A 13,161-nucleotide genomic window follows, 5' to 3' on the forward strand; every position below is an offset into this window, starting at 1 on the left:
CCTCGTCCTCCTCTTCTAAATTTTACACCTTTGAGTAATTCAAATATGGCAACCAAGTATAGCATTCTTGTTCATTATTGTTTTCTAATATACAATATCTTAAAACAAACACATTGTCCCCCACACTGTGCAGATTTGGTTATAATTAATTTATAAATTATTCAAAGTTATTCTACAGTTAATTGCATTAGACCAATTAAGAAGAGCACTAATGTGCTATACATTCTTAAAATTTTCATACACGGATAAAAATGCAATCATATGGTCAAACTGATGTGAATTTTGTAGTGTGGGTTGCATAAGTCACGACACACACTCAACTGAAATGGATACGTGATGCCACTGCCACTCACCATCTTGGTCACTCACCTCTGAATCCTCTTCACCATTTCCTTGTCACCAAGAAACCCAGGGGATCAGACTTGAGACAGTAATCCAGGTATGAGCATATCAATAGCCAAGTAATCTTATAGGCTACATTAGCAACCTTAGCAATATGTCTGCTAAACTTTAACTCTCTGTCTACCACTAACCCTAAATCCCCAGTTTCATCTATTTCCTGGAGTACAGTGCCATCAATGTGATACACAGATTGTAATCTGTTTATCCCAAAATGCATAACTTTACATTTTTCCACATTAAAATGATACCCATTATCTTTTCCCCATACTTCTAGTTTATTAAATCATCTTGCAGGATCTCTATATTGTCTTTATTAACTGTTGCCTTTATCTAGTTTTGCATTATCAGCCAACAGTTCAATTACTCCCTCTCTCAAATCATTGTCTAATCATTAATATGTAAATTAAAGAGTACAGCCCTGGGAAACTCCACTAGTTACCCTCATTCTCCTGGATTCCTACTGCCATATCCTGTATCTGTCATTCAGCCATTACCTGTCCAAGTCACTAGCTTCATATCCATTTCCATTTGCTCAACTTATATAATAGTTTTCTGTGTAACATTCTGTCAAATGCCTTTGCAAAATCTAGTAGTGTCATTGTATAAGCCATCTCTCTTTTCCAAGTCATTTGTCATTCTTTTATAAAATGTCAGTAAATTATTAAGGTAGGGCCTACCTTTTGCAAAAGTGTGTTGTCCCCAGGACTGCCTGGTCCCTTTCACCAGTTAGAAGCAGAGTTGCTACCTTGGTTATGAATTTATTTTGTGATGCTCTTATCAGATCCAACATCCTCACTTCCTGCCATTGCATGCTGGTTCAGATAATTATCTTTTAGTAACTTCATAAATTCCTTCTTTAATTGCCACCTGCCCTTTCTCCTGCCTATAGTTGAAATCCCCATAATAATTGCTCAGCCTGCACTCATTTTGCTGATCTGCTGATGCATGTCATCCACAACTTTCTGTGAACCTGGCCTTTAGCAACACCCAGCAATATATTTTGGGTTGTTGGCCCCTTTTTCATTCTCTGAAACAGCTCTAAAATCCTCAGTCTTAAAACCCCGTACCTTCTACTTTTTGTTGGTTACAATATAATACAGTATTACCTTTGTAAGCTGACTGCTAGTACAGCACCATGTCTTTGTACCTTCAGTTATCCAAAACTGTCCCCCCCCACACAGAGAGAGAGAGAGAGAGAGAGATCAGCTGTTAGTAAAAAATATAATAAAATAAATACTTTATATTGTCTTTGAACTTATAGTTCATGTTGCTCTTTTTGTAATCTTGGATATAAAGATCTAAGCAAAGTTTTTATGTTATGGAACACATTCTGATTAACCATGCTACCAGTCAAGGTTATCATGGATGCGAAGTGCATATTAAAATTGTAATACCATTGATATTACATTGAAATATATGATGGGAACAAAGCAAATGAGGATGCGTATTTGATCCATAATGGCCGGTAAGGTGGTTAAGAGTGCTCCATAACATAAAAACTTTGTCTATAAAATAAATAAAAAATAAATATAGTGATCTGTCAATTATTCAATTTTCAAATGACCAAACGTTAACTACTGGTGCTAATGTGTCAACTGAGACCTTCTAGTACAACCCCATGTATTTGTATCTTCAGTTATTTGACCCTTCAGTTGTCCAGTGGACTGACTCTGTGGAACTCGGAAAAGTCAGATAATTGAAGGATTACCGTATGTGTCTATATTTATAATGTATGTATTTCTTCCATTCAGATATCAGCTATGGTAGAAGCATGGGAGTGGAATCAAAATGATGTAATTCTTCATACTCTACCATTGCACCATATGCATGGGATAGTGAATGCCCTTCTCTGCCCCCTGACTGCAGGAGCTTGTTGTGTAATGTTACCCAAATTTGATGCTGATGAGGTACTTAATTTTATCTAAGTATTTAATGATTATGTTTTTATTATTATTATTATTATACAGGATCTCCATAACTTTGTATTTCATAATTCACTGAACAACACCTTCTAGAGACTTCTGACACCAAATCCATTTATATGTAAGCAACCAACCTTATATATAAATCCTTCCTTCTCAAACTCAACTACAAGCCCAGAAACTCCACACCGTTTCTCCTGCACAATCTGTGCACTGAGTTATTTGTGATTATAGCTCTCCATCTCTGCTCACCTCTATCATACTGTTACAACAGACTCACAACTTTTACTTTCTCACTCTTCTTTTTTGCATGCACTAGTAACTCTTTCATATCTTCTTACATACCACACTTGTCACTTGCTAAATCATTTGTACCAGCCAAAATGAACATCTCTTTCACCTTAACTCTCTGCATCCTTAAAGCATAACTGACATCCTTTATCTTAGCTCCAGGAAAACATGGTTTTGTCACACTCTCCTCAAGGACTCCTCATATCAGTGAATTGCCATATAGAATCTGATCCTCATTTTCATGCTTTCGCTCTTTCATGCACTGCTTTCTCTCCCCTTTCTTTCGCATCTGTATCATACCATCTGCCAGACATTTCTCCAACCACTCAATCTCACATTTTGTTCTGTGAAGAATTCCACGTAAGTTTTATAGTGGAATTACGTATGTTTTTTGCATGAAATATCAAATGGCTGTATGTCTCATTGAATAAACAAACAAAAAAAAAACTATTATATGAAAAACGGTGCATTTTGCATTTTATAATCATATTCTTGTATAGTGACATTATTGATTATCATGTTTGAACCTAGAACTGTTTATAGCACATCCGATAGACTTAATTTTGTTTTGTCCAGTTGAAATAACAAATTTTAATATTAATCCTAAATGCTAAATTTCATAAAGCTAGAGAGGAGTTATTTATTATTATTTTGAAACAGTTTGCCAGTAAAAATGGTCTGATTATAGAAAAAAAAATGCTATTGTTTACCACCTTTCTCTTATTACTGTGTTAGGTCCTTTCATGCTCAGGTGATTTGATTTTATGGTTAATTCTATCCATGTCTGCCATGTTCTATCAGTTGCAGATATTCTCATGCTAGCATGTTTGTTTAGCAAGATGAAAATCCAAGTTTTTCCAATAAAAATGAGCTGATTGAAATCAAACCTTATGGACATGTACATTTTCTAAATTCCAAATTTTATTAAATACTATTCAGTTAAAGAAAAAGTCATTACAGTATAGCGTATATTATTTCAACATGTTTGGTCCCTTTTATGTCCCTGCAAATGGTATGATTGAAACAAACATTGGAATAGCTCTAGAAAGTTTTGTAAGGATTCAAAATACAAATCTGAGTAAAACCCAGCCAGAGTTCCAAAATAACTTCTGATGGAATCCCATAGTTGCTTATCCATTTTACAATGGATAAGCAACTGACCAAGGAATTATGTAATATCAGAATTATTTTTCAGAGTATAAAATATTTTCCCCAAGATGAAAGTAATCAGAGCGAGGAAATTTCATGCATTTTTGATATTCTTCGGAATGCTTAGGGGTCATAGCTGTATAACTGAGAGGAGACCTCTGCATAGCCTTTAAAGGAATGCAGAGACCCGACCAGGGATTCTGACCTAATGTCCAATCCTCACCTTCTCGTGGTGCACCCTGTTAGGTCTTGGATACTGAACAAACAAGGATGGACTGGCAATTTGGGATTTAGCTGACCAAATTGTATCCTTATTGGCTTAAACCACAGTATAAAATGATGGTACAACATGACAGAATTTCATGCCAGCTGGGGCGTCACTTGGTTAAACAAGGCCCCCATTGTTTTTGCCAGGGAACCAGGGTGAACAACGAAAAGTCAGCTACTGGAACAATTCCTCAAACACATCCCAATTCAACATCACCAGAGTTCAAGATCGGTACTGTCCACATAAGAAGCCTGAATGCAAAGAAATGGAACTAGCTGAAGAATTGTATAAGTACCAGATCGACATAATAGATGTGATTGTCAGACATACAAAATATTTTGGGAAAATTTGGAGAAAAGAGCAAAGCAAATAATAATGGCAAATACCTGTTGGATTTCTGCTCAGGACATGGACTAGTTATTACTAACACAATGTTCCAACATAAAAGTGTGCACAAATTCACATGGAGTGAAGAGGCAAGGAATAAGAAAAGTCTCATTAACTATGTTATTGTTAATTAGAAGAAACACACGTATAAACCACAGTGAAAATTATTTAATTGTAAATATTTCATCCTAAGTATCTTAGGACATCATCAGTACAGTATTTAAACAAAAATTAGGAATAACATACAGTTAGGGCGCATGATTACAATAGAATCTCATGAATAACGTGCTAAAGTAGTACAAAAAAAAAAAAAAAAAAAACCGTTAATTATTTAACATAGTTTTGTATGATAATTTCCCATACTTTAGGAATAGTAAGAACGTCGTTGCGGTTTAGGTTTGGTCTGTGTAGTAGGGCTTCAGAACTTTCTTTGTATAAACGTTCATGTTTAAATATAGATCTATGTAAAAGTTTAGCCTTTTCCCAATCGATCCTATGGTTTGGATTTTCAATTCCGTGTTGAGAGAGGCCAGATTTCTGCGGTTTAAGAAGACGAATGTGGTCTTGATGTTCCGAGATGCGTTTCTGAACAGACCTACCTGTCTGTCCAAAGTAAGATAATTTGCATGAGCATGGAATCTCATAAACACCAGGTAACATCAAGGGTGAGAATTTGTCCTTAGGAGAAGGTAATAAGTTGTAAATTTGGTTGATAGGTTTGTAAGTAGTGGCAAAATTGTATTTCTTCATAATTTTAGAAAGACGTTCTGAGATGCCTTTAACGTAAGGTATGAGAATCCTATGCACTTCTTCCTGTCTGGTTTGATGTATGCAGAAGTGACTGAAGATTTTTTGAGTTGTTTTGGGATTATATCCATTTAGGATGGCTGTATTTTTGATAACTCAAAAAATCATCAGTCACTTCTGCATACATCAAACCAGACAGGAAGAAGTGCATAGGATTCCCATACCTTACATTAAAGGCATCTCAGAACTTCTTTCTAAAATTATGAAGAAATACAATTTTGCCACTACTTACAAACCTATCAACCAAATTTACAACTTATTACCTTCTCCTAAGGACAAATTCTCACCCTTGATGTTACCTGGTGTTTATGAGATTCCATGCTCATGCAAATTATCTTACTTTGGACAGACAGGTAGGTCTGTTCAGAAACGCATCTCGGAACATCAAGACCACATTCGTCTTCTTAAACCGCAGAAATCTGGCCTCTCTCAACACGGAATTGAAAATCCAAACCATAGGATCGATTGGGAAAAGGCTAAACTTTTACATAGATCTATATTTAAACATGAACGTTTACACAAAGAAAGTTCTGAAGCCCTACTACACAGACCAAACCTAAACCGCAACGACGTTCTTACTATTCCTAAAGTATGGGAAATTATCATACAAAACTGTGTTAAATAATTAACGTTTTTTTTTTTTTTTTTTTTTTTTGTACTACTTTAGCACGTTATGCACATTTTTCATGAGATTCTATTGTAATCATGCACCCTAACTGTATGTTATTCCTAATTTTTGTTTAAATACTGTACTGATTATGTCCTAAGATACTTAGGATGAAATATTTACAATTAAATAATTTTCACTGTGGTTTATACGTGTGTTTCTTCTAATTATGAATGCACCACAGGTTTCGTTATTTAAAAAAAAAAAAAATATGTTATTGTTGATAATTACATTTACTGCCTGGTTCAAGACACTAGAGTGTACAGAGGATTTGAAATTGGAAGTTATCACTATTTAGTCTTGAGCAGGATAAAGAATTTCATATTGAAAAGAATAACATGTAAGAAAGTTTTAAAGTTAATAAAACTTGAGCAGCTGTCAGATGTGAATGTAGACTAAAATACACAAACATTATTCAAGAAAAAATGAAAGCATTTGAGAACAGGAACCAATCCATAGAGATTCATTGGCAAGCCCTGAAGAAAACATTGTGTGTTTCAGCCAGCAAGGCATGTGGTGAGGTTGTCTGCAAGGATAGAAAAATCAGAACCCGATGGTTGACACAGGAAGTTAAAGAGGCAGTGAAGGAAAAAAAGAAAGCATATCAAAAGTTCCTGACAAGTAAGTCAACTTGTGCTTTTAGAGAATACAGAGACAAATGTAAGAAAGTTAAACACTGTGTAAAAGTAGCTAAACAAAAGTCATGGGAAGACTTTGGTAAGAACATAGAAAATAAATATCAACAAGGTGGCAAGATATTCTGTAGGTTATTGAAGAAGCTCAGAAATGGAGGAAAGAGTGCTGTAAAAGGAATTAGAGATGAAAAAGATATTCTTGATGAATGCAGAAATTACTTTGAAAAATAAAAAAATACTGACCAGGCATGCAATCAGGAATACATATCCATACTTGAAGTAGAAAAAGCCATCAAAAGCCGGAATGTGGAAAGGCAGCTGTAGTAGATGATCTTCGACCAGAAATGCTCATGTATTGAGGTATAAAAGTCATACAGTGGTTGCACACCATAGTTCAGAAGGCCTGGACAGAGGGACGAATTCCAGATGATTGGAGTGGATCTCTCATAGTACCAATATATAAAAAGGGAAATAAAACTGAATGTGAGAATTACAGAGTTATTTCCCTACTGAGTGTTCCTGGTAAGATTTATGCAAGTATACTTGAGAAATGGTTGAGAAAGATTGCAGAAGGGGAGCTTGGTGAAGAACAATCTGGATTCAAGCCAAATAGAAGCTGAAAGTATCAGATTTTCACTTTACAACTAATAGTTGAGAAATCATGGGAATATAACAAAGATCTGTATTTAAGTTTTGTAGATCTGGAAAAGATATATGACAAAGTGTCAAGAGAGCAGCTATTCAAAATGCTACAGTTGTATGGTGTCAATGGGACATTATATCAGGCAGCACTTGTCTTTATCTGAGTTGTAAGTCATTAGTTAGAATTGAAAGAAGTACAAGAAGATGGTTTAATGTTAAATCTGGTGTCAGACAAGGATGTACATTATCCCTTCTCTTATTCATTATCTATATGGATTACATTATGAAGGAAAGTGGTATTAAACCTGACATCAAAATTGGAGATGTTAATCTCAGCTCTTTGCTTTATGCGGATGATATTATACTTCTAAATAAATTCACTACAAGTATGCAAGATTTCCTGACTAAATTGAATAACTGTTGTAATTGATATAGTATGAAAGTCAGCAATAACAAGACAATGAAAATAGGCAGAAGCATTGAAAATATCAACTGTTGTGAATGGAGAATCTATAGAGCAAGTAAAACATTTCAGCTACTTAGACACGATTTTTAATGAAGATGGTAAATTAAATGTGAAATGGATAACAGAATCAAAAAAGCTGATATGCTAGGAAGTCAGCTAAATAAATTTATATGGAATAAGAGAGAAATTAGTAAAACACTAAATTAGCTGTATAGAAGAGAGTGTTATAACCAATTTTAACTTATGAGTCTGAGAGGTGGGTTAGAAATAAAACACTTGACCAAAAACTAGAGACTGCAGATATGAGAGTCCTGAGAAAGATTAGGAGCATGAACAGATGGCATCAATTGCAATATCATATTACAAATGAGGATATTAGGAAGGAACTTGACATTGGCAGCATCCAGGAATGCATTAACAGAGCTAATCTCAGGTGGTATGGTCACTTAAACAGAATGGGAGAGGAAAGATTAGCAAAACAAGTGTTCTTTGAGGGTACATGTCATGAATTTGATGATGATACTCATCAGTGGGCTGTCAATTCTAATAAAAATGATAGTGGTCAGCTCAGTAGTACCCAACATGAATTTGCTAATGATAGTTATGCTGTTTAAGATTTATCCAGCTAGTTTTCCCATCTAAATCAATGAATACTTTCTTCAGATTTGGTCAGAGGGTCTCTAAAGTTTGGTTCCTGTTTTCAAACTCTTTCATCTTTTTTTATCATCATCATCAAATTCCTGCCATGTACTCTCAAGGGGTGTACAGGATATGATAGTACTACATGAAAAATTTACATCATTACTAACTTCCTATCTACAATTTTCCTCCAAATCAGTCTGTCACCTGTCAAGACTCCTACAATATAAGATCATATATTTTTATATTCTAAGTCACTTTTTACCATATCAGTCCACCTATATCTTGGTCTTCCTTTGGGTCTTTTTTCTCTGGGTCTCTTGTTTTGCTAATCTTTCCTCTCCTATTCTGTTTAAGTAACCATACCACCTGAGATTAGCTCTTCTAACATATTCCTGGATGCTAACAATGTCAGTTCTTTCCTAATATCCTCATGTTTAATATGATATTGCTATTGATGCCATCTGTTCATGTCCCTATCTTTCTCAGGACTCTCATATCTGCAGTCGCTAGTATTTGATAAAGTTTTACTTCTGACCCAGCTCTCAGACCCATAAGTTAAAATTGGTTTGAATGCTGCCTTGTATACAGCTCATTGAGTGTTTTGACTAATTTCTCTCTTATTCCATATAAATTTATTCATATGACTTCCTACCATACCAGCTTTGTTGATTCTGTTGTTTACTTCCATATTTAATTTACCATCTTCACTAAAACTCGTGGCTAAGTAATTGAAATGTTTTACTTGTTCTATAGGTTCTGCATTCACAATACAGTTGATATTTTCAATGCTTCTGCCTATTTTCACTGTCTTTGTCTTGTTATTTCTGATCTTCATATCAAGACATCTTTTTTATTAAATAATATTTGTTTAGATGAGCATACACCTCTTTAAACTCGGGTTATTTTTAAAACTCTCATCATCATCAAATTCCTGCCATGTACTCTCAAGGGGTGTACAGGATATGACAGTACTACATGAAAAAATTACATCATTACTAACTTACTATCTACAATTTTCCTCCAAATCAGTCTGTTACTTGTCAAGACTCCAACATTATCAGATCTTATATTTCTATCGTCTAAGGCACTTTGTACCGTATCAATCCACCTATATCTTGGTCTTCCTCTGGGTCGTTTTCCTGCCAACCTGGCAGAGAACACTTGTTTTGCTAATCTTTCCTTGCCCATTCTGTTTAAGTGACCATACCACCTGAGATTACCTCTGCTAACGCATTCCTGGATACTGACAATGTCAAGTTCTTTCCTGATATCCTCATTTTTAATATGATATTGCCATTGATGCCATCTGTTCACGCCTCTAATCTTTCTCAGGACTCTCATATCTACGGTCTCTAGTCTTTGGTCAAGTGTTTTACTTCTGACCCAGCTCTCAGATCCATAAGTTAAAACTGGTTTGAACACTGTCTTGTATACAGCTAATTTAGTGTTCCGACTAATTTCTCTCTTATTCCATATGAATTTATTCAATTGACTTCCCACCATACCAACTTTGCTGATTCTGTTGTCTATTTCTATATTTAATTTACCATCTTCGGTAAAAATTGTGCCTAAGTAGCTGAAATGTTTTACTTGTTCCACAGGTTCTCCATTCAAAACACAGTTGACATTTTCAATGATTCTGCCTATTTTCATTGTCTTTGTCTTTTTATTGCTGACCTTCATACCATATCTATTACAACAGCTATTCAATTTAGTCAGAGAATCTTGCAGACTTGTAGCGGATTTATTTAGAAGTATAACATCATCCGCATAAAGCAAAGAGCTGACATTAACATCTCCAATTTTGATATCAGGTTTAATACTACTTTCCTTCATAATGTGATCCATATAGATAATGAATAACAGAGGGGATAATGTACATCCTTTTCTCACACCAGATTTAACATTAAACCATCTTCCTGTACTTCCTTCAATTCTAACTGCTGACTTACAACTCAAATAAAGACTAAGTATTGCTTGATATAATGCCCCATTGACACCATATAACTGCAGCGTATTGAATAGCTTCTCTCTTGGCACCTTGTCATATGCCTTTTCCAAATCGACAAAACTTAAATACAGATCTTTGTTATATTCCCATGCTTTCTCGACTATTTGTCGTAAAGTGAAGATCTGATCCTGACAGCCTCTATTTGGCCTGAATCCAGCTTGTTCTTCACCAAGCTTTTCTTCCACAATTCTTCTCAACCGTTTCTCAAGTATACTTGCGTAGATCTTGCCAGGAACACTCAGTAGGGAAATACCTCTGTAATTCTCACATTCAGTTTTATTTCCCTTTTTATATATGGGTACTATGAGAGCTCTACTCCAATCATCGGGAATTCGTCTCTCTGTCCAGGCTTTCTGAACTATGCAGTGCAGCCACTGTAAGTGTAAGACTCATACCACCATACTTCAGCATTTCTGGTCGAATATCATCTACTCCTGCTGCCTTTCCACATTTCAAGCCTTTGATGGCTTTTTCTACTTCAAATATGGATATGTATTCCTGACAGCATGCCTGGTCAGTGTTTTTTATCACTGTGCTGTCATCACTGCTTGTTTCATTTAGCAGTTTTTCAAAGTAATTACTCCATACTTCAAGGATATCTTTTTCTCCTGTTTTCATGTCACCTTTATCATCTCTAACTCCTTTTACAGCACTCTTTCCTCAATTCCTAAGCTTCTTCAACAACCTCCAGAATATTTTGCCACCTTCTTGATATTTATATTCTATATTCTTGCCAACGTCCTCCCATGACTTTGTGTAGCTAGTTTTACACACTGTTTAGCTTTCTTACATTTGTCTCTGTATTCTGTAAGAGTAAAAGCTGACTTATTTGCCAGGAACATGACAAAACTCTCATATATATACAAATATTTTTCTTTTCAGTGATGATATTCATTTTTATCTTAATCTAAACTAAATGGTGATCAGTTACTTCTAGGGATGGCCACTTGTCCTTGTTCTTTCTCCTCTTTCTTCTTTCTACTATATGAAAAAATCTCTCCTTAGTGTCAATCCTATAATAACCCTTCAATAGCGTAACATGCTGACTGCTACTATTTTATAACAGAATGTCCCCAGGTGCCATTTTTTTTTTAAAGAAAATTTAGAAATGTTAGTGTCTAAAATTACTTTAAGTAAGTCTATAGAGCTAACAAAATAAATTTTACTCATCTGGAATTCCTTTCTTTATTCTATACTTTAAAATGTTGGTGACGCTGTGCAACATATTTCAGAGCTGAGTGCCACCTGACACTTTGAAGTGTTAAACAATATTTTCTTCAGATTTTTTTTTTTTTTTTTTTTTTTTTGTCCAGGATATTCTTCATTTATAGGAGGTAAAAGTTGTTTATTATGTTAATTCTATAATCAAATAGTGTCATAGAATACTACCAGAATGTTCATTGAATAAATTATGTCCATTCAAGAGAATCATTTTGATAGAATGGATGAAAAGTTTCTTTGCTCTACAAATCATTTTCCTTTCCATCAGAATGGAAATATTTTCCATCAGGTTGTTATAATTCACAATTGGTAGCAATTTAATTACTGTTTCCTTTTCTTTTATTTTCTACTTCCACAATTCTATTTTCAAATTCTGTCAAGGTGTAACTTACATCTCTTTTATCCTGTCCCTTTCACTCCTTAATATTCCAGTACAGTTTCATTTTCCAAGAGTGTCTTAGCGAAATCAACACTATTATAATAGTTATCTATGTAAATATGGTGACCAGCATTTAGCTTTCCTTCTAATAAACGGAAACCACCTTTTGTGTGTGTCCTCTGTATCCAAAATCATCTGCCGTGCCAGCATAAAGTGCAGATATGTGGATTGGTTCTTTGGGAGTTGTCAACATATAAGGTTTAATTCCATATTTATGCTTTTTATTTTTGGTTTAATGACAAAATGCTAATTGACTTTGCCAAAGAATCATGGATTCATTTAAAGGAAAGGTCTCATCTGGATAGTATACCTCTGACATCCTTTTATTGAAATAATTGACATCTGGTATTATTTTATATAACCTGTCTACTGGTTTAGGCTTATGGGGATCAGGATTTTATTTTTGAAAAATGAAGTGAGTGCAATATCATGATTTTGACTTATACTCATTGCAACACTTTATTATGAAACAAAGTATCTTTCTTCCAGTAATCTTGTTGCTTGTTAATTTTTATGTTGCCCATGTGCAAAAACACACCCAACAATACTAACAACTCTACTAAAGTTACAGCTTTCCATAGACAAACTTGAGACCGCTCTTTGGTTTCTTTCAACAAAAATATTTGAGTGGTGTTATAATTGGTTTGGTCCACAACTTCTTGTAGAAATTCATCTGTCAATTGAAGATGAAAATAGTTGATTGGTTGGTTACTCTTTGGTAGAATTAGTGGATTTATTTTTAGTAAATGGGAAAAACTTCAGGCTAGCCTGATCAGTTTGCCAGTCAACTTCATTTCTGTTTGCAGTCAGCATTTTCGTTCATTTGCATTTGAAGGTTCTTCTACTAAAACAATTTCATTTTGAAATTCATCCTCATAGTAACTATTTTCCCCCCATCATTCTCAGAATCCAGCATGAAGTCCAAATCACTGTCAGTTCTCTAATATCTTTAATAATTCATCACTAATACAGTATTTTTTTTTCATCCTTTTTTTTTAATGGAAAAAAAAAGCGTGATAAAATGTCGTATATGACCTTACTGCAATGCCTACACATCTACATAATTCAACTGCCCAGCCAGACTAAATGCAGCATAGAAACTCATGAGTCTTACAATGCTTAGAAGTGGCAGTGACACATCTGCAGATACCAATTTGATGCTTTAAATTATCACTGGCATTGAGCATGTTAAATGTCTCAATCATATCCCTC

General features: G+C 34.6%; 1 protein-coding gene across 3 annotated transcripts in view; it reads left to right on the forward strand.

The window, feature by feature from the left end:
* LOC150096866 (malonate--CoA ligase ACSF3, mitochondrial-like) overlaps positions 1-13,161 on the forward strand; it is an 87,336-nt gene that overhangs the window by 21,868 nt on the left and 52,307 nt on the right. For all 3 annotated transcript variants that reach the window (XM_090407921.1, XM_090407922.1, XM_090407923.1), the window contains exon 3: positions 2,154-2,309. In XM_090407921.1, coding sequence (XP_090264047.1) covers positions 2,154-2,309 — 156 coding nt within the window. The remainder of the gene's footprint in view (positions 1-2,153; positions 2,310-13,161) is intronic.

The sequence above is a fragment of the Typopeltis vanoorti genome, chromosome 18 (genome assembly GCF_054136105.1).
Source record: "Typopeltis vanoorti isolate ZY-2024b chromosome 18, IOZ_Tvanoo_1.0, whole genome shotgun sequence".
Classification (NCBI taxonomy): domain Eukaryota; kingdom Metazoa; phylum Arthropoda; class Arachnida; order Uropygi; family Thelyphonidae; genus Typopeltis; species Typopeltis vanoorti.